Consider the following 21,528-nt stretch of genomic DNA (forward strand, 5'->3'; position numbering starts at 1 on the left):
TATACCAGTCACTATGAGTGTAGTATCCATCTATATACCAGTCACTATGAGTGTAGTCTCATCTATATACCAGTCACTGTGAGTGTAGTCTCATCTATATACAGTCAATATGAGTGTAGTCTCCATCTATATACCAGTCACTGTGAGTGTAGTCTCATCTATATACCAGTCACTATGATCATAGTCTCATCTATATACCAGTCACTATGATCATAGTCTCATCTATATACCAGTCACTATGAGTGTAGTCTCCATCTATATACCAGTCACTATGATCATAGTCTCATCTATATACCAGTCACTATGATCATAGTCTCATCTATATACCAGTCACTATGATCATAGTCTCATCTATATACCAGTCACTATGATCATAGTCTCATCTATATACCAGTCACTATGATCATTGTCTCATCTATATACCAGTCAGTATTAGTGTAGTCTCATCTGTATACCAGTCACTGTTAGTGTAGTCTCCATCTATATACCAGTCACTATGAGTGTAGTCTCCTTCTATATACCAGTCACTGTGAGTGTAGTCTCCATCTATATACCAGTGGCTATGAGTGTAGTCTCATCTATATACCAGTCACTATGATCATAGTCTCATCTATAAACCAGTCACTATGAGTGTAGTCTCATCTATATACCAATCAATGTGAGTGTAGTCTCCATCTATATACCAGTCACTGTGAGTGTAGTCTCATCTATATACCAGTCACTGTGAGTGTAGTCTCATCTATATACCAGTCACTATGATCATAGTCTCATCTATATACCAGTCACTATGAGTGTAGTCTCCATCTATAAACCAGTCACTATGATCATAGTCTCCATCTATATACCAGTCACTATGATCATAGTCTCATCTATATACCAGTCACTATGGGTGTAGTCTCCATCTATATACCAGTCAATATGAGTGTAGTCTCATCTATATACCAGTCACTATGAGTGTAGTCTCCATCTATAAACCAGTCACTATGATCATAGTCTCCATCTATATACCAGTCACTATGATCATAGTCTCATCTATATACCAGTCACTATGGGTGTAGTCTCCATCTATATACCAGTCACTATGAGTGTAGTCTCATCTATATACCAGTCACTATGAGTGTAGTCTCCATCTATATACCAGTCACTATGAGTGTAGTCTCCATCTATGTACCAGTCACTATGAGTGTAGTCTCATCTATATACCAGTCACTATGAGTGTAGTCTCCATCTATATACCAGTCACTATGAGTGTAGTCTGATCTATAAACCAGTCATTATGAGTGTAATCTCATCTATGTACCAGTCACTATGAGTGTAATCTCCATCTATATACCAGTCACTATGAGTGTAGTCTCCATCTATATACCAGTCACTATGAGTGTAGTCTCATCTATATACCAGTCACTATGAGTTTAGTCTCCATCTATATACCAGTCACTGTGAGTGTAGTCTCATCTATATACAGTCACTATGAGTGTAGTCTCATCTATATACCAGTCACTGTGAGTGTAGTCTCATCTATATACCAGTCACTATGAGTGTAGTCTCCATCTATATACCAGTCACTGTGAGTGTAGTCTCATCTATATACCAGTCACTATGATCATAGTCTCATCTATATACCAGTCACTATGAGTGTAGTCTCATCTATATACCAGTCACTATGAGTGTAGTCTCATCTATATACCAGTCACTGTGAGTGTAGTCTCCATCTATATACCAGTCACTGTGAGTGTAGTCTCCATCTATATACCGGTCACTATGAGTGTAGTCTCATCTATATACCAGTCACTATGAGTGTAGTCTCATCTATATACCAGTCAATGTGAGTGTAGTCTCCATCTATATACCAGTCACTGTGAGTGTAGTCTCCATCTATATACCAGTCACTATGAGTGTAGTCTCATCTATATACCAGTCACTATGAGTGTAGTCTCCATCTATATACCAGTCACTATGATCATAGTCTCATCTATATACCAGTCACTATGATCATAGTCTCATCTATATACCAGTCAATGTGAGTGTAGTCTCCATCTATATACCAGTCACTGTGAGTGTAGTCTCCATCTATATACCAGTCACTATGAGTGTAGTCTCATCTATATACCAGTCACTATGATCATAGTCTCATCTATATACCAGTCAATGTGAGTGTAGTCTCCATCTATATACCAGTCACTGTGAGTGTAGTCTCCATCTATATACCAGTCACTATGAGTGTAGTCTCATCTATATACCAGTCACTATGAGTGTAGTCTCATCTATAAACCAGTCACTATGCGTGTAGTCTCATCTATAAACCAGTCACTATGAGTGTAGTCTCCATCTATATACCAGTCACTATGATCATAGTCTCATCTATATACCAGTCACTATGATCATAGTCTCCATCTATATACCAGTCACTGTGAGTGTAGTCTCCATCTATATACCAGTGGCTATGAGTGTAGTCTCATCTATATACCAGTCACTATGATCATAGTCTCATCTATAAACCAGTCACTATGAGTGTAGTCTCATCTATATACCAATCAATGTGAGTGTAGTCTCCATCTATATACCAGTCACTGTGAGTGTAGTCTCCATCTATATACCAGTCACTATGAGTGTAGTGTCATCTATATACCAGTCACTATGATCATAGTCTCATCTATATACCAGTCACTATGAGTGTAGTCTCCATCTATATACCAGTCACTATGAGTGTAGTCTCATCTATATACCAGTCACTATGATCATAGTCTCATCTATATACCAGTCACTATGAGTGTAGTCTCCATCTATATACCAGTCACTATGATCATAGTCTCATCTATATACCAGTCACTATGGGTGTAGTCTCATCTATATACCAGTCACTATGAGTGTAGTCTCCATCTATATACCAGTCACTGTGAGTGTAGTCTCATCTATATACCAGTCACTGTGAGTGTAGTCTCATCTATATACCAGTCACTATGATCATAGTCTCATCTATATACCAGTCACTATGAGTGTAGTCTCCATCTATAAACCAGTCACTATGATCATAGTCTCCATCTATATACCAGTCACTATGATCATAGTCTCATCTATATACCAGTCACTATGGGTGTAGTCTCCATCTATATACCAGTCACTATGAGTGTAGTCTCATCTATATACCAGTCACTATGAGTGTAGTCTCCATCTATAAACCAGTCACTATGATCATAGTCTCCATCTATATACCAGTCACTATGATCATAGTCTCATCTATGTACCAGTCACTATGGGTGTAGTCTCCATCTATATACCAGTCACTATGAGTGTAGTCTCATCTATATACCAGTCACTATGAGTGTAGTCTCCATCTATATACCAGTCACTATGAGTGTAGTCTCCATCTATATACCAGTCACTATGAGTGTAGTCTCATCTATATACCAGTCACTATGAGTGTAGTCTCCATCTATATACCAGTCACTATGAGTGTAGTCTGATCTATAAACCAGTCATTATGAGTGTTATCTCATCTATATACCAGTCACTATGTGTGTAATCTCCATCTATATACCAGTCACTATGAGTGTAGTCTCCATCTATATACCAGTCACTATGAGTGTAGTCTCATCTATATACCAGTCACTATGAGTGTAGTCTCCATCTATATACCAGTCACTGTGAGTGTAGTCTCATCTATATACAGTCACTATGAGTGTAGTCTCATCTATATACCAGTCACTGTGAGTGTAGTCTCATCTATATATCAGTCACTATGAGTGTAGTCTCCATCTATATACCAGTCACTGTGAGTGTAGTCTCATCTATATACCAGTCACTATGATCATAGTCTCATCTATATACCAGTCACTATGAGTGTAGTCTCATCTATATACCAGTCACTATGATCATAGTCTCATCTATATACCAGTCACTATGAGTGTAGTCTCATCTATATACCAGTCAATGTGAGTGTAGTCTCCATCTATATACCAGTCACTGTGAGTGTAGTCTCCATCTATATACCAGTCACTATGAGTGTAGTCTCATCTATATACCAGTCACTATGAGTGTAGTCTCCATCTATATACCAGTCACTATGATTATAGTCTCATCTATATACCAGTCACTATGATCATAGTCTCATCTATATACCAGTCAATGTGAGTGTAGTCTCCATCTATATACCAGTCACTGTGAGTGTAGTCTCCATCTATATACCAGTCACTATGAGTGTAGTCTCATCTATATACCAGTCACTATGATCATAGTCTCATCTATATACCAGTCAATGTGAGTGTAGTCTCCATCTATATACCAGTCACTGTGAGTGTAGTCTCCATCTATATACCAGTCACTATGAGTGTAGTCTCATCTATATACCAGTCACTATGAGTGTAGTCTCCATCTATATACCAGTCACTATGATCGTAGTCTCCATCTATATTCCAGTCACTATGAGTGTAGTCTCATCTATAAACCAGTCACTATGAGTGTAGTCTCATCTATAAACCAGTCACTATGAGTGTAGTCTCCATCTATATACCAGTCACTATGATCATAGTCTCATCTATATACCAGTCACTATGATCGTAGTCTCCATCTATATACCAGTCACTATGAGTGTAGTCTCCATCTATAAACCAGTCACTATGATCATAGTCTCCATCTATATACCAGTCACTATGATCATAGTCTCATCTATATACCAGTCACTATGGGTGTAGTCTCCATCTATATACCAGTCACTATGAGTGTAGTCTCATCTATATACCAGTCACTATGAGTGTAGTCTCCATCTATAAACCAGTCACTATGATCATAGTCTCCATCTATATACCAGTCACTATGATCATAGTCTCATCTATATACCAGTCACTATGGGTGTAGTCTCCATCTATATACCAGTCACTATGAGTGTAGTCTCATCTATATACCAGTCACTATGAGTGTAGTCTCCATCTATATACCAGTCACTATGAGTGTAGTCTCCATCTATATACCAGTCACTATGAGTGTAGTCTGATCTATAAACCAGTCATTATGAGTGTAATCTCATCTATATACCAGTCACTATGAGTGTAATCTCCATCTATATACCAGTCACTATGAGTGTAGTCTCCATCTATATACCAGTCACTATGAGTGTAGTCTCATCTATATACCAGTCACTATGAGTTTAGTCTCCATCTATATACCAGTCACTGTGAGTGTAGTCTCATCTATATACAGTCACTATGAGTGTAGTCTCATCTATATACCAGTCACTGTGAGTGTAGTCTCATCTATATACCAGTCACTATGAGTGTAGTCTCCATCTATATACCAGTCACTGTGAGTGTAGTCTCATCTATATACCAGTCACTATGATCATAGTCTCATCTATATACCAGTCACTATGAGTGTAGTCTCATCTATATACCAGTCACTATGAGTGTAGTCTCATCTATATACCAGTCAATGTGAGTGTAGTCTCCATCTATATACCAGTCACTGTGAGTGTAGTCTCCATCTATATACCAGTCACTATGAGTGTAGTCTCATCTATATACCAGTCACTATGAGTGTAGTCTCATCTATATACCAGTCAATGTGAGTGTAGTCTCCATCTATATACCAGTCACTGTGAGTTTAGTCTCCATCTATATACCAGTCACTATGAGTGTAGTCTCATCTATATACCAGTCACTATGAGTGTAGTCTCCATCTATATACCAGTCACTATGATCATAGTCTCATCTATATACCAGTCACTATGATCATAGTCTCATCTATATACCAGTCAATGTGAGTGTAGTCTCCATCTATATACCAGTCACTGTGAGTGTAGTCTCCATCTATATACCAGTCACTATGAGTGTAGTCTCATCTATATACCAGTCACTATGATCAGTCATCTATATACCAGTCAATGTGAGGTGCCCCTAGTCTCCATCTATATACCAGTCACTGTGAGTGTAGTCTCCATCTATATACCAGTCACTATGAGTGTAGTCTCATCTATATACCAGTCACTATGAGTGTAGTCTCATCTATAAACCAGTCACTATGAGTGTAGTCTCATCTATAAACCAGTCACTATGAGTGTAGTCTCCATCTATATACCAGTCACTATGATCATAGTCTCATCTATATACCAGTCACTATGATCATAGTCTCCATCTATATACCAGTCACTGTGAGTGTAGTCTCATCTATATACCAGTGACTATGAGTGTAGTCTCATCTATAAACCAGTCACTGTGAGTGTAGTCTCCATCTATATACCAGTCACTATGAGTGTAGTCTCATCTATATACCAGTCACTGTGAGTGTAGTCTCATCTATATACCAGTCACTATGAGTGTAGTCTCCATCTATATACCAGTCACTGTGAGTGTAGTCTCATCTATATACCAGTCACTGTGAGTGTAGTCTCCATCTATATACCAGTGACTATGAGTGTAGTCTCATCTATAAACCAGTCACTGTGAGTGTAGTCTCCATCTATATACCAGTCACTATGAGTGTAGTCTCATCTATATACCAGTCACTGTGAGTGTAGTCTCATCTATATACCAGTCACTATGAGTGTAGTCTCATCTATATACCAGTCACTGTGAGTGTAGTCTCATCTATATACCAGTCACTATGAGTGTAGTCTCATCTATATACCAGTCACTGTGAGTGTAGTCTCATCTATATACCAGTCACTATGAGTGTAGTCTCCATCTATATACCAGTCACTGTGAGTGTAGTCTCATCTATATACCAGTCACTGTGATTGTAGTCTCATCTATATACCAGTCACTATGAGTGTAGTCTCATCTATATACCAGTCACTATGAGTGTAGTCTCCATCTATATACCAGTCACTATGAGTGTAGTCTCATCTATAAACCAGTCATTATGAGTGTAGTCTCATCTATATACCAGTCACTGTGAGTGTAATCTCCATCTATATACCAGTCACTGTGAGTGTAGTCTCATCTATATACCAGTCACTATGAGTGTAGTCTCCATCTATATACCAGTCACTGTGAGTGTAGTCTCATCTAGATACCAGTCACTGTGAGTGTAGTCTCATCTATATACCAGTCACTATGAGTGTAGTCTCCATCTATATACCAGTCACTATGAGTGTAGTCTCATCTATATACCAGTCACTGTGAGTGTAGTCTCATCTATATACAGTCACTATGAGTGTAGTCTCCATCTATATACCAGTCACTGTGAGTGTAGTCTCATCTATATACCAGTCACTATGATCATAGTCTCATCTATATACCAGTCACTATGAGTGTAGTCTCATCTATATACCAGTCACTATGAGTGTAGTCTCCATCTATATACCAGTCACTATGAGTGTAGTCTCCATCTATATACCAGTCACTATGAGTGTAGTCTCATCTATATACCAGTCACTGTGAGTGTAGTCTCATCTATATACCAATTCACTATGAGTGTAGTCTCCATCTATATACCAGTCACTGTGAGTGTAGTCTTATCTATATACCAGTCACTGTGAGTGTAGTCTCATCTATATACAGTCACTATGAGTGTAGTCTCATCTATATACCAGTCACTATGAGTGTAGTCTCCATCTATATACCAGTCACTGTGAGTGTAGTCTCATCTATATACCAGTCACTATGAGTGTAGTCTCCATCTATATACCAGTCACTGTGAGTGTAGTCTCATCTATATACCAGTCACTGTGAGTGTAGTCTCATCTATATACCAGTCACTATGAGTGTAGTCTCATCTATATACCAGTCACTGTGAGTGTAGTCTCATCTATATACCAGTCACTATGAGTGTAGTCTCCATCTATATACCAGTCACTGTGAGTGTAGTCTCATCTATATACCAGTCACTGTGATTGTAGTCTCATCTATATACCAGCCAGTATTGATGTAGTACAGAGGGTTGTCTGGAACATGTCATATCTGTCCACACAGAACTTTTGTTCCAGAGAAGTTTTGTTGATACATTTTTATCTGAATGGTTTTGGTTTTTGTTGTTGTAGGCCAGACAGGGAGGAGGCCTCGGTGATGCCCCTTATCAATGCTGGCTTTAACAGGGTGAGTGCACACACACACACACACACACACACACACACACACACACACACACACACACACACACACACACACACACCACACACACAGTCATCCCCCCCACCACACACACAGTCATCCCCCCACCACACACACAGTCATCCCCCACCACACACACAGTCATCCCCCCCACCACACTCAGTCATCCCCCCCACCACACTCAGTCATCCCCCCACCACACACAGTCATCCCCCCACCACACACACAGTCATCCCCCACAACCCACACACACAGTCATCCCCCACCACACACAGTCATCCCCCCACCACACACAGTCATCCCCCCACCACACACACAGTCATCCCCCCACCACACACACAGTCATCCCCCACCACACACAGTCATCCCCACCACACACAGTCATCCCCCCACCACACACAGTCATCCCCCACCACACACAGTCATCCCTCACCACACACAGTCATCCCCCACCACACACAGTCATCCCCCCACCACACACAGTCATCCCCCCACCACACACAGTCATCCCCCCACCACACACACAGTCATCCCCCACCACACACACAGTCATCCCCCCACCACAAACACAGTCATCCCCCACCACACACAGTCATCCCTCACCACACACAGTCATCCCCCACCACACACAGTCATCCCCCCACCACACACAGTCATCCCCCACCACACACAGTCATCCCCCACCACACACAGTCATCCCCCACCACACACACAGTCATCCCCCCACCACACACACAGTCATCCCCCCACCACACACAGTCATCCCCCACCACACACAGTCATTCCCCCACCACACACAGTCATCCCCCCACCACACACAGTCATCCCCCACCACACACACAGTCATCCCCCACCACACACACAGTCATCCCCCCACCACACACAGTCATCCCCCACCACACACACAGTCATCCCCCACCACACCTAAACGTGGATCTGACTGTACCTTACTCCAGTTCCCACTAGCAGCTAATGGCTGTGTAAACACTCAATCCAGGTCACAGCTAACATTAATCAAGATAACAAGGTATGTGTCCCAAAATTGCAGACTATTCCCTATGCTCCTTGGTCATAAGAAGTGCACTACATAGGGAATAGGCTGCCATTTGGGGTGTAACCTACTGCAGGGTACTTTGTGTTCTGTGTCCTCTCAGACCTGATGGGGAATAAGACAAGCCTACTGCAGGGTACTTTGTGTTCTGTGTCCTCTCAGACCTGATGGTGAATAAGACAAGCCTACTGCAGGGTACTTTGTGTTCTGTGTCCTCTCAGACCTGATGGGGAATAAGACAAGCCTACTGCAGGGTACTTTGTGTTCTTTGTCCTCTCAGACCTGATGGTGAATAAGACAAGCCTACTGCAGGGTACTTTGTGTTCTGTGTCCTCTCAGACCTGATGGGGAATAAGACAAGCCTACTGCAGGGTACTTTGTGTTCTGTGTCCTCTCAGACCTGATGGGGAATAAGACAAGCCTACTGCAGGGTACTTTGTGTTCTGTGTCCTCTCAGACCTGATGGGGAATAAGACAAGCCTACTGCAGGGTACTTTGTGTTCTGTGTCCTCTCAGACCTGATGGGGAATAAGACAAGCCTACTGCAGGGTACTTTGTGTTCTGTGTCCTCTCAGACCTGATGGTGAATAAGACAAGGCTACTGCAGGGTACTTTGTGTTCTGTGTCCTCTCAGACCTGATGGTGAATAAGACAAGCCTACTGCAGGGTACTTTGTGTTCTGTGTCCTCTCAGACATGATGGGGAATAAGACAAGCCTACTGTAGGGTACTTTGTGTTCTGTGTCCTCTCAGACCTGATGGTGAATAAGACAAGCCTACTGCAGGGTACTTTGTGTTCTGTGTCCTCTCAGACCTGATGGGGAATAAGACAAGCCTACTGCAGAGTACTTTGTGTTCTGTGTCCTCTCAGACCTGATGGGGAATAAGACAAGCCTACTGCAGGGTACTTTGTGTTCTGTGTCCTCTCAGACCTGATGGTGAATAAGACAAGCCTACTGCAGGGTACTTTGTGTTCTGTGTCCTCTCAGACCTGATGGGGAATAAGACAAGCCTACTGCAGGGTACTTTGTGTTCTGTGTCCTCTCAGACCTGATGGTGAATAAGACAAGCCTACTGCAGGGTACTTTGTGTTCTGTGTCCTCTCAGACCTGATGGTGAATAAGACAAGCCTACTGCAGGGTACTTTGTGTTCTGTGTCCTCTCAGACCTGATGGTGAATAAGACAAGCCTACTGCAGGGTACTTTGTGTTCTGTGTCCTCTCAGACCTGATGGGGAATAAGACAAGCCTACTGCAGGGTACTTTGTGTTCTGTGTCCTCTCAGACCTGATGGTGAATAAGACAAGCCTACTGCAGGGTACTTTGTGTTCTGTGTCCTCTCAGACCTGATGGGGAATAAGACAAGCCTACTGCAGGGTACTTTGTGTTCTGTGTCCTCTCAGACCTGATGGTGAATAAGACAAGCCTACTGCAGGGTACTTTGTGTTCTGTGTCCTCTCAGACCTGATGGTGAATAAGACAAGCCTACTGCAGGGTACTTTGTGTTCTGTGTCCTCTCAGACCTGATGGGGAATAAGACAAGCCTACTGCAGGGTACTTTGTGTTCTGTGTCCTCTCAGACCTGATGGTCAATAAGACAAGCCTACTGCAGGGTACTTTGTGTTCTGTGTCCTCTCAGACCTGATGGGGAATAAGACAAGCCTACTGCAGAGTACTTTGTGTTCTGTGTCCTCTCAGACCTGATGGTGAATAAGACAAGCCTACTGCAGGGTACTTTGTGTTCTGTGTCCTCTCAGACCTGATGGGGAATAAGACAAGCCTACTGCAGGGTACTTTGTGTTCTGTGTCCTCTCAGACCTGATGGTGAATAAGACAAGCCTACTGCAGGGTACTTTGTGTTCTGTGTCCTCTCAGACCTGATGGGGAATAAGACAAGCCTACTGCAGGGTACTTTGTGTTCTTTGTCCTCTCAGACCTGATGGGGAATAAGACAAGCCTACTGCAGGGTACTTTGTGTTCTGTGTCCTCTCAGACCTGATGGGGAATAAGACAAGCCTACTGCAGGGTACTTTGTGTTCTGTGTCCTCTCAGACCTGATGGTGAATAAGACAAGCCTACTGCAGGGTACTTTGTGTTCTGTGTCCTCTCAGACCTGATGGTGAATAAGACAAGCCTACTGCAGGGTACTTTGTGTTCTGTGTCCTCTCAGACCTGATGGTGAATAAGACAAGCCTACTGCAGGGTACTTTGTGTTCTGTGTCCTCTCAGACCTGATGGGGAATAAGACAAGCCTACTGCAGGGTACTTTGTGTTCTGTGTCCTCTCAGACCTGATGGTGAATAAGACAAGCCTACTGCAGGGTACTTTGTGTTCTGTGTCCTCTCAGACCTGATGGGGAATAAGACAAGCCTACTGCAGGGTACTTTGTGTTCTGTGTCCTCTCAGACCTGATGGTGAATAAGACAAGCCTACTGCAGGGTACTTTGTGTTCTGTGTCCTCTCAGACCTGATGGTGAATAAGACAAGCCTACTGCAGGGTACTTTGTGTTCTGTGTCCTCTCAGACCTGATGGTGAATACATTGGACTACTCATGAGAAGTGCCCTGCAGCAACGTCTGAGGGGTTTTGAGTTTGTCACTAATGACATAGCTAAGGAATTACAGTACACTATGTCACTGACATGACAGAAAGTGTTTGGCAGTATGTCATTATGACGTCTTCTCAGCAGCGGCGTGTCTACTGTACATTAATGAGTAGGTAGAAGTCACTCCTAACCACTGATACTGGCTCAGATTATTATCAGCCACCCAATAATGGCTATAGTTAGGATTGGGAGGTATTGTAATCTGACCCGAGATCTGTGGTTAAGATTTAAGGGTCACTTCTAGATGAAACGTGTGTAAGTAAACAAAGACACATAAACCCATGTTCAGTGATCCCTGTTGAACCGTGTAACCCCTGACCTTTGATCCTAGTAGAGATACACTGAGTGTGTTCTAAATGCCTGGTCTATAGTGCACTATATAGGGAATAGGGCTCTGGTCTATAGTAGTGCACTATATAGGGAATAGGGCTCTGGTCTATAGTAGTGCACTATATAGGGAATAGGGCTCTAGTCTATAGTAATAGGGCTCTGGTCTATAGTAGTGCACTATATAGGGAATAGGGCTCTAGTCTATAGTAGTGCACTATATAGGGAATAGGGTTCTGGTCTATAGTAGTGCACTATATAGGGAATAGGGCTCTGTTCTATAGTAGTGCACTATATAGGGAATAGGGCTCTGGTCTATAGTAGTACCACTATATAGGGAATAGGGCTCTGGTCTATAGTGGTACCACTATATAGGGAATAGGGCCCTGGTCTATAGTAGTGCACTATGAAGGGAATAGGGCCCTGGTCTATAGTAGTGCACTATGAAGGGACTAGGGTGACATTTTTGAAGCAGCTTGTATTAACCCCTGACCTTTGACACAGCACCCTATTCCCTATGGGCCCTGGTCAAAAAGTAGTGCACTATTGGGATGCAGACGGATAAACACTGTGTTTAACCTCTGACCTCTAACTCTATAGAGATATGTGGAGAACGCTAACATGATGGCCTGTTACAATGAGCTGCTGCAGCTGGAGCATGGAGAAGTTCTGGCACAGTTCAAACTGAGGTGAGACACACACACACACAAACACACAATCACACACACACACACACACACACAATCACATATACACACCTGCAGAAATAAGGGCACAGTTCAGACTGAGGTGAATATTTAAGGCATAGTTTGGGATTTTGGCAATGAGGCCCTTTATCGACTTCCCCAGAGTCAGATTAACTCGCGGATACCATTTTTATGTTGCTGCGAACAGTTTGGCGGAAGTTGCTAACTAGCGTTAGCGCAATGACTGGAAGTCTATGGGAACAGCTAGCATTGCCAAAATCCCCAACTATCCATTTACCAGCTAAGGGCTGGGGAGGCAGAGGAGCCTGACAGACAACTACATAGGTCATGGTAAACAGTTAGTTTCAGCCTCAGTTCTTCAAGGGAACACAGTGAGACAGTTCACATAATATGCAAGCATCTCCTCTATCTGAGCGGTGTCTCACCAAGCATCTCATCTATCTGAGCGGTGTCTCACCAAGCATCTCATCTATCTGAGCGGTGTCTCACCAAGCATCTCATCTATCTGAGCGGTGTCTCACCAAGCATCTCATCTATCTGAGCGGTGTCTCACCAAGCATCTCCTCTATCTGAGCGGTGTCTCACCAAGCATCTCATCTATCTGAGCGGTGTCTCACCAAGTATCTCCTCTATCTGAGCGGTGTCTCACCAAACATCTCATCTATCTGAGCGGTGTCTCACCAAGTATCTCCTCTATCTGAGCGGTGTCTCACCAAGCATCTCATCTATCTGAGCGGTGTCTCACCAAGTATCTCCTCTATCTGAGCGGTGTCTCACCAAACATCTCATCTATCTGAGCGGTGTCTCACCAACTCCTCTATCTGAGCGGTGTCTCACCAAGCATCTCATCTATCTGAGCGGTGTCTCACCAAGCATCTCATCTATCTGAGCGGTGTCTCACCAAGTATCTCCTCTATCTGAGCGGTGTCTCACCAACTCCTCTATCTGAGCGGTGTCTCACCAAGTATCTCATCTATCTGAGCGGTGTCTCACCAAGCATCTCATCTATCTGAGCGGTGTCTCACCAAGCATCTCATCTATCTGAGCGGTGTCTCACCAAGTATCTCCTCTATCTGAGCGGTGTCTCACCAAGTATCTCCTCTATCTGAGCGTTGTCTCACCAAGTATCTCCTCTATCTGAGCGGTGTCTCACCAAGCATCTCATCTATCTGAGCGGTGTCTCACCAAACATCTCATCTATCTGAGCGGTGTCTCACCAACTCCTCTATCTGAGCGGTGTCTCACCAAGTATCTCCTCTATCTGAGCGGTGTCTCACCAAGCATCTCATCTATCTGAGCGGTGTCTCACCAAGCATCTCATCTATCTGAGCGGTGTCTCACCAAGTATCTCCTCTATCTGAGCGGTGTCTCACCAAGTATCTCCTCTATCTGAGCGTTGTCTCACCAAGCATCTCATCTATCTGAGCGGTGTCTCACCAAGCATCTCATCTATCTGAGCGGTGTCTCACCAAGTATCTCATCTATCTGAGCGGTGTCTCACCAAGCATCTCATCTATCTGAGCGGTGTCTCACCAAGTATTTCCTCTATCTGAGCGGTGTCTCACCAAGTATCTCATCTATCTGAGCGGTGTCTCACCAAGTATCTCATCTATCTGAGCGGTGTCTCACCAAGTATCTCATCTATCTGAGCGGTGTCTCACCAAGTATCTCATCTATCTGAGCGGTGTCTCACCAAGTATCTCACCAAGTATCTCCTCTATCTGAGCGGTGTCTCACCAAGTATCTCCTCTATCTGAGCGGTGTCTCACCAAGTATCTCATCTATCTGAGCGGTGTCTCACCAAGCATCTCCTCTATCTGAGCGGTGTCTCACCAAGCATCTCCTCTATCTGAGCGGTGTCTCACCAAGCATCTCCTCTATCTGAGCGGTGTCTCACCAAGCATCTCCTCTATCTGAGCGGTGTCTCACCAAGCATCTCCTCTATCTGAGCGGTGTCTCACCAAACATCTCCTCTATCTGAGCGGTGTCTCACCAAGTATCTCCTCTATCTGAGCGGTGTCTCACCAAGTATCTCCTCTATCTGAGCGGTGTCTCACCAAGTATCTCCTCTATCTGAGCGGTGTCTCACCAAGTATCTCTTCTATCTGAGCGGTGTCTCACCAAGTATCTCCTCTATCTGAGCGGTGTCTCACCAAGCATCTCATCTATCTGAGCGGTGTCTCACCAAGCATCTCATCTATCTGAGCGGTGTCTCACCAACTACTCTATCTGAGCGGTGTCTCACCAAGTATCTCCTCTATTTGAGCGGTGTCTCACCAAGTATCTCCTCTATCTGAGCGTTGTCTCACCAAGCATCTCATCTATCTGAGCGGTGTCTCACCAAGCATCTCCTCTATCTGAGCGGTGTCTCACCAACTCCTCTATCTGAGCGGTGTCTCACCAAGTATCTCCTCTATCTGAGCGGTGTCTCACCAAGCATCTCATCTATCTGAGCGGTGTCTCACCAAGCATCTCATCTATCTGAGCGGTGTCTCACAAAGTATCTCCTCTATCTGAGCGTTGTCTCACCAAGTATCTCCTCTATCTGAGCGGTGTCTCACCAAGCATCTCATCTATCTGAGCTGTGTCTCACCAAACATCTCATCTATCTGAGCGGTGTCTCACCAACTCCTCTATCTGAGCGGTGTCTCACCAAGTATCTCCTCTATCTGAGCGGTGTCTCACCAAGTATCTCCTCTATCTGAGCGTTGTCTCACCAAGTATCTCCTCTATCTGAGCGGTGTCTCACCAAGTATCTCATCTATCTGAGTGGTGTCTCACCAAGTATCTCATCTATCTGAGCGGTGTCTCACCAAGTATCTCATCTATCTGAGCGGTGTCTCACCAAGTATCTCATCTATCTGAGCGGTGTCTCACCAAGTATCTCCTCTATCTGAGCGGTGTCTCACCAAGCATCTCTTCTATCTGAGCGGTGTCTCACCATCTCATCTATCTGAGCGGTGTCTCACCAAGTATCTCCTCTATCTGAGCGGTGTCTCACCAAGTATCTCATCTATCTGAGCGGTGTCTCACCAAGTATCTCCTCTATCTGAGCGGTGTCTCACCAAGTATCTCCTCTATCTGAGCGGTGTCTCACCAAGCATCTCCTCTATCTGAGCGGTGTCTCACCAAGTATCTCATCTATCTGAGCGGTGTCTCACCAAGTATCTCCTCTATCTGAGCGGTGTCTCACCAAGTATCTCCTCTATCTGAGCGGTGTCTCACCAAGTATCTCATCTATCTGAGCGGTGTCTCACCAAGCATCTCTTCTATCTGAGCGGTGTCTCACCATCTCATCTATCTGAGCGGTGTCTCACCAAGTATCTCCTCTATCTGAGCGGTGTCTCACCAAGCATCTCATCTATCTGAGCGGTGTCTCACCAAGTATCTGATCTATCTGAGCGGTGTCTCACCAAGTATCTCCTCTATCTGAGCGGTGTCTCACCAAGTATCTCCTCTATCTGAGCGGTGTCTCACCAAGTATCTCATCTATCTGAGCGGTGTCTCACCAAGTATCTCCTCTATCTGAGCGGTGTCTCACCAAGTAACTCATCTATCTGAGCGGTGTCTCACCAAGTAACTCCTCTATCTGAGCGGTGTCTCACCAAGTATCTCATCTATCTGAGCGGTGTCTCACCAAGTATCTCCTCTATCTGAGCGGTGTCTCACCAAGTATCTCCTCTATCTGAGCGGTGTCTCACCAAGCATCTCCTCTATCTGAGCGGTGTCTCACCAAGTATCTCCTCTATCTGAGCGGTGTCTCACCAAACATCTCATCTATCTGAGCGGTGTCTCACCAACTCCTCTATCTGAGCGGTGTCTCACCAAGCATCTCATCTATCTGAGCGGTGTCTCACCAAGCATCTCATCTATCTGAGCGGTGTCTCACCAAGTATCTCCTCTATCTGAGCGGTGTCTCACCAACTCCTCTATCTGAGCGGTGTCTCACCAAGTATCTCATCTATCTGAGCGGTGTCTCACCAAGCATCTCATCTATCTGAGCGGTGTCTCACCAAGCATCTCATCTATCTGAGCGGTGTCTCACCAAGTATCTCCTCTATCTGAGCGGTGTCTCACCAAGTATCTCCTCTATCTGAGCGTTGTCTCACCAAGTATCTCCTCTATCTGAGCGGTGTCTCACCAAGCATCTCATCTATCTGAGCGGTGTCTCACCAAACATCTCATCTATCTGAGCGGTGTCTCACCAACTCCTCTATCTGAGCGGTGTCTCACCAAGTATCTCCTCTATCTGAGCGGTGTCTCACCAAGTATCCAAAGTATAACCAGCTCATAGAGACGATACATATCCGTAGCTGTGTTGTGTGATGTATTGTTGTCTCTGCCTTCTTCCCCTTTGTGCTGTTGTCTGTTAGCCCAGTAATGTTTGTACCATGTTTTGTGCTGCTGCCATGTTGTGTTGCTACCATGTTGTTGTTATGTTGCGTTGCTACCATGCTGTGTTGTCATGTGTTGCTGCCTTGCTATGTCGTTGTCTTAGGTGTCTCTGTATGTAGTGTTGTGTTGTCTCTTGTTGTGATGTGTGTTTTGTCCTATATTTATATTGTATTTATTTTTTATTTTTAATCCCAGGCCTTTTGCCTTTGGTAGGCTGTCATTGTAAAATAAGAATTTATTCTTAACTGACTTGCCTAGTTAAATAAAGGTTAAATAAAAAAGACAAATAAATACATCCACTCAATGCTGCCCCCAAATCCTGTAATGATGGTGGAGTGTGATTAAAAATGAGAGATTAAAAAAGTAGAATGTTCTTTCTACAGCTATGTACTGTTCACATATCTACATTTAGCTCCTGTTCTACATTCAGAGGTGCATTTCAACTATCTCCCTCCCTCCCTATCTCTCTTCCCTCCCTCCCTCCCTATCTCTCCCTCCCTCCCTATCTCTCCCTCCCTCCCTCTTGCCCTCTCCCCTCCCTCCCTCCCTCCCTCATCTCCCTCCTCGCCCTCTCCATCTCTGCTCTCCCTCCCCCATCTCCCTCCCCCATCTCCATCCTTGCCCTCCCTCCCCCTCCCTCCCTCTCTCCCTCCTTCATCTCCCTCCTCACCCTCTCCATCCCTGCTCTCCCTCCCCCTCCTTCTCTTTCCTAGGGCGTGTAATGCTATCTTCACAGCATTAGAGCAGAGTCAGGAGGCCATAGAGATCACCAATGAGGATCAAGTCATCCAGGTGGGTTTTTGACACACAGTTTCCATTAGTTTTACTAAAGAATGGTCTGTTGTTTATTCTCAACCAAACAGTCTACAGATGGAAGCACTAAGGCAGGGGTGGCGAAACCTTTTGGCTCCAGGGCCACATTGGTATTTTCAATTTGCAGGGCCAGAAAAAGGGCAGCTACAGACACAGTTACAGACACGGTTACAAACACGGTTACAGTCACGGTTACAGTCACGGTTACAGACACGGTTACAGACACAGTTACAGACACGGTTACAGTCACGGTTACAGTCACGGTTACAGACACGGTTACAGACACGGTTACAGACACGGTTACAGACACGGTTACAGACACGGTTACAGACACGGCAACATACACAGTTACAGACACGGCTACAGACACAGTTACAGACACAGTTACAGACACGGCTACAGACACAGTTACAGACACGGTTACAGACACGGTTACAGACACAGTTACAGACACAGTTACAGACACGGCAACATACATCACCACAGCTAGAGACACGGCTACAGACAGAGACACAGCTAGAGACAGAGACACAGCTACAGACAGAGACACAGCTACAGACAGAGATACAGCTACAGACAGAGACACAGCTACAGACAGAGATGAGAGTTACCAATGTGTTAATGGTACTACTGATTACGCTAGCTGAGCTAAGCTAACCTCACAGGACTGTGTGATGCTGTTGTGAAGAGCTATGCTAGCTGAGCTAAGCTAACCTCACAGGACTGTGTGATGCTGTTGTGAAGAGCTATGCTAGCTGAGCTAAGCTAACCTCACAGGACTGTGTGATGCTGTTGTGAAGAGCTATGCTAGCTGAGCTAAGCTAACCGCACAGGACTGTGTGATGCTGTTGTGAAGAGCTATGCTAGCTGAGCTAAGCTAACCGCACAGGACTGTGTGTGATGCTAGTGTTGTTGGACTCGCAGAAAATCTCTAATGATGCCTGATTCTCAGTATGACGATGTATCTCTCCCTCTCCCCGTCTCCCCCCTCGTCTCTCCCCGTCTCCCCCCGTCTCCCCCCTCGTCTCTCCTCGTCTCTCCCCGTCTCTCCCCCTCGGCTCTCTCCTCTACAGTATGTGAACCCTGCCTACGAGAGCATCATGGGTTACCAGCAAGGTGAACTAATAGGGAAGGATATAATAGAAGTGCCTAAAAGTGAAAAGAATAAGCCTGATCTCCTTGAAACGATAAACTCCTGCATACGGAAAGGAAAGGTGAGTGTGTATCTGTTTATTTCCAGCCCTATAACAGCACTATGATATCAGGTGTGTGTTGACCCCATCAGCTCGGCCAGAAAGCCTTTTTCATGCAGTGAGATGAGACACTGGATGCTGGCTGGGTTTGTGGTGTGAGTACAGAGACAGAGAAGGTCACCGGCAGACAGAGGAACAGTAGGAAACTGCCTTTTAAACCTCAGACACCACACCAGGGGTGTCTCACATGAAACAACCTGACTGGACGCCATTTTGGTTCTCTCCTGCCCTATAAAGCGTCTGGTTATTCTTTGATATGCCTCAGGATGACCCCGGTGTTGGGGTGATCATCTCTAGAACTCTGGATTTACTTCTCCATTATAACATATTATAGACTACAGCCTTTTGTTTATTGGTCCTGTGTGGTTCAGTTGGTAAGAGCGTGACGCCAGTAACGTCAACGTTGTTGGTTCAATTCCCGTGAGGATCACATAAGGCTGCAAAGAGAAGGGTATATTACTGGAAAGTTTACCAGTAAACTACCAGAATTTTGTGGATTTTATGTAATCTATCACAAGACATCTAGTGGCCCTTTGGGGTACTTCAGATTATCACAGGTGACTGTAATTATCTTTGGCCCTCTGTGGGAATTTATCATATGTAAAAAAAATGAAATAATTAAATAAGATGGTTTTAGAATGACAAAGCTGTAAAACATTATTATTTTACACACTTTTATTTATTTGTCTATTTCAACATGTATTTGTTGACACTGTGTTGGTGTCAAACTGGTGGCAGTTGTGAAGATAGTCAACAGTTGGAAGAGTTTCAGAGTTCATTTAAAATAAAGCCATTGTTGATGACATTTCTTTTCTCCATTAATTACACTATTTTCTCTTGGTTTTCTCTGGTCAATCAGCTAGAAAGTCATGGACAATATAGACACAGATATAAAGAGTTATATAATACACAAATAAATTGTTTAAAGTTATTCCAGTATAAATTACCAAAGCTCCGATAGATTGCCATAGATTTTCTGTTAATTACAAACATTTCGGAAGATTCCGGTAACTTTGGTAAATTTACCAGTAGCTTTTCTACCCTAGATACACATATATAAAATGTATGCGCTCACTGCACTGTGGCTCTGGTGAGTCTGTTAAGTAGTATATTATTATATGAAGTGAATTGCCCTCTCTCTCTCTCTCTCTCTCTCTCTCTCTCTCTCTCCCTCTCACTCTCACTCTCTCTCTCTCTCTCTCTCCTCCCAGGAGTGGCAGGGGATTTATTATGCCAAAAAGAAGAACGGGGACAGTGTGCAACAAAATGTGAAGATCACACCTGTGATCGGACAGGGAGGGTGAGTACTGTTCACATCATATGTCTCAATAAAATACAGTGGAGGGTGAGGGCTGTTCACGTCATATGTCTCAATAAAATACAGTGGAGGGTGAGGGCTGTTCACATCATATGTCTCAATAAAATACAGTGGAGGGTGAGGGCTGTTCACATCATATGTCTCAATAAAATACAGTGGAGGGTGAGGGCTGTTCACATCATATGTCTCAATAAAATACAGTGGAGGGTGAGGGCTGTTCACATCATATGTCTCAATAAAATACAGTGGAGGGTGAGGGCTGTTCAAATGATGTGTCTGAATAAATGACAGTATAACTATTTATTTATGTGGGAAATTATTTGATGGTGGTCAAATGGTTAAAGATTTTCTTGGCACAATATATTTTGGTAATCTATCATCAGTGTATTCATAATGTTGATCTTTTGTTCAACAGTAAAATCAGACACTACGTGTCTATCCACAGGCCTTTACATGATCACAATAAGGTAAGAGGCTGATTCCTCAACACAACAGATAATACAGGATGAAGAGTTCTTTCTTTTGTCACCTGATTATGTTCTGTTCCCTGTCTCTCTGTCTGTCCCTCCCTTTACTCTCCCCTCTAGACATCCAGTGAACGGGTGCAGGCAGAGTCTCAGACAGGTACTTACTCTCTCCCTTTCTCTCTCCGTCTCTCTCTCTCTCTCTCTCTCTCTCTCTCTCTACACTCCCTGCATCCCGCTCGCTCTCTCTACACTCCCTGCCTCCCGCTCTCTCTGTCTCTCTCTCTCTCTGTCTCTCTCTCTCTCTCTCTCTCTCTCTCCCTCTCTACACTCCCTGCCTCCCGCTCTCTCTCTCTCTCTACACTCCCTGCCTCCCGCTCTCTCTGTCTCTCTCTCTCTCTGTCTCTCTCTCTCTCTCTCTCTCTCTCCCTCTCTACACTCCCTGCCTCCCGCTCTCTCTCTCTCTACACTCCATGCCTCCCGCTCTCTCTGTCTCTCTCTCTCTCTCTACACTCCATGCCTCCTGCTCTCTCTGTCTCTCTCTCTCTACACTCC

The 21,528-nt window shown here is 44.2% G+C and overlaps 1 protein-coding gene across 1 annotated transcript in view; it reads left to right on the forward strand.

The window, feature by feature from the left end:
• LOC106591626 (high affinity cAMP-specific and IBMX-insensitive 3',5'-cyclic phosphodiesterase 8A) overlaps nt 1-21,528 on the forward strand; it is a 238,392-nt gene that overhangs the window by 177,180 nt on the left and 39,684 nt on the right. The window contains 7 exon segments of the mRNA XM_082969783.1: nt 7,973-8,027; nt 12,624-12,712; nt 17,839-17,917; nt 19,012-19,152; nt 20,403-20,491; nt 20,925-20,976; nt 21,097-21,133. Coding sequence (XP_082825909.1) covers nt 7,973-8,027; nt 12,624-12,712; nt 17,839-17,917; nt 19,012-19,152; nt 20,403-20,491; nt 20,925-20,976; nt 21,097-21,133 — 542 coding nt within the window.

This window comes from Salmo salar, chromosome 26, assembly GCF_965601325.2.
Source record: "Salmo salar chromosome 26, fSalSal1, whole genome shotgun sequence".
In the NCBI taxonomy this organism is placed as follows: domain Eukaryota; kingdom Metazoa; phylum Chordata; class Actinopteri; order Salmoniformes; family Salmonidae; genus Salmo; species Salmo salar.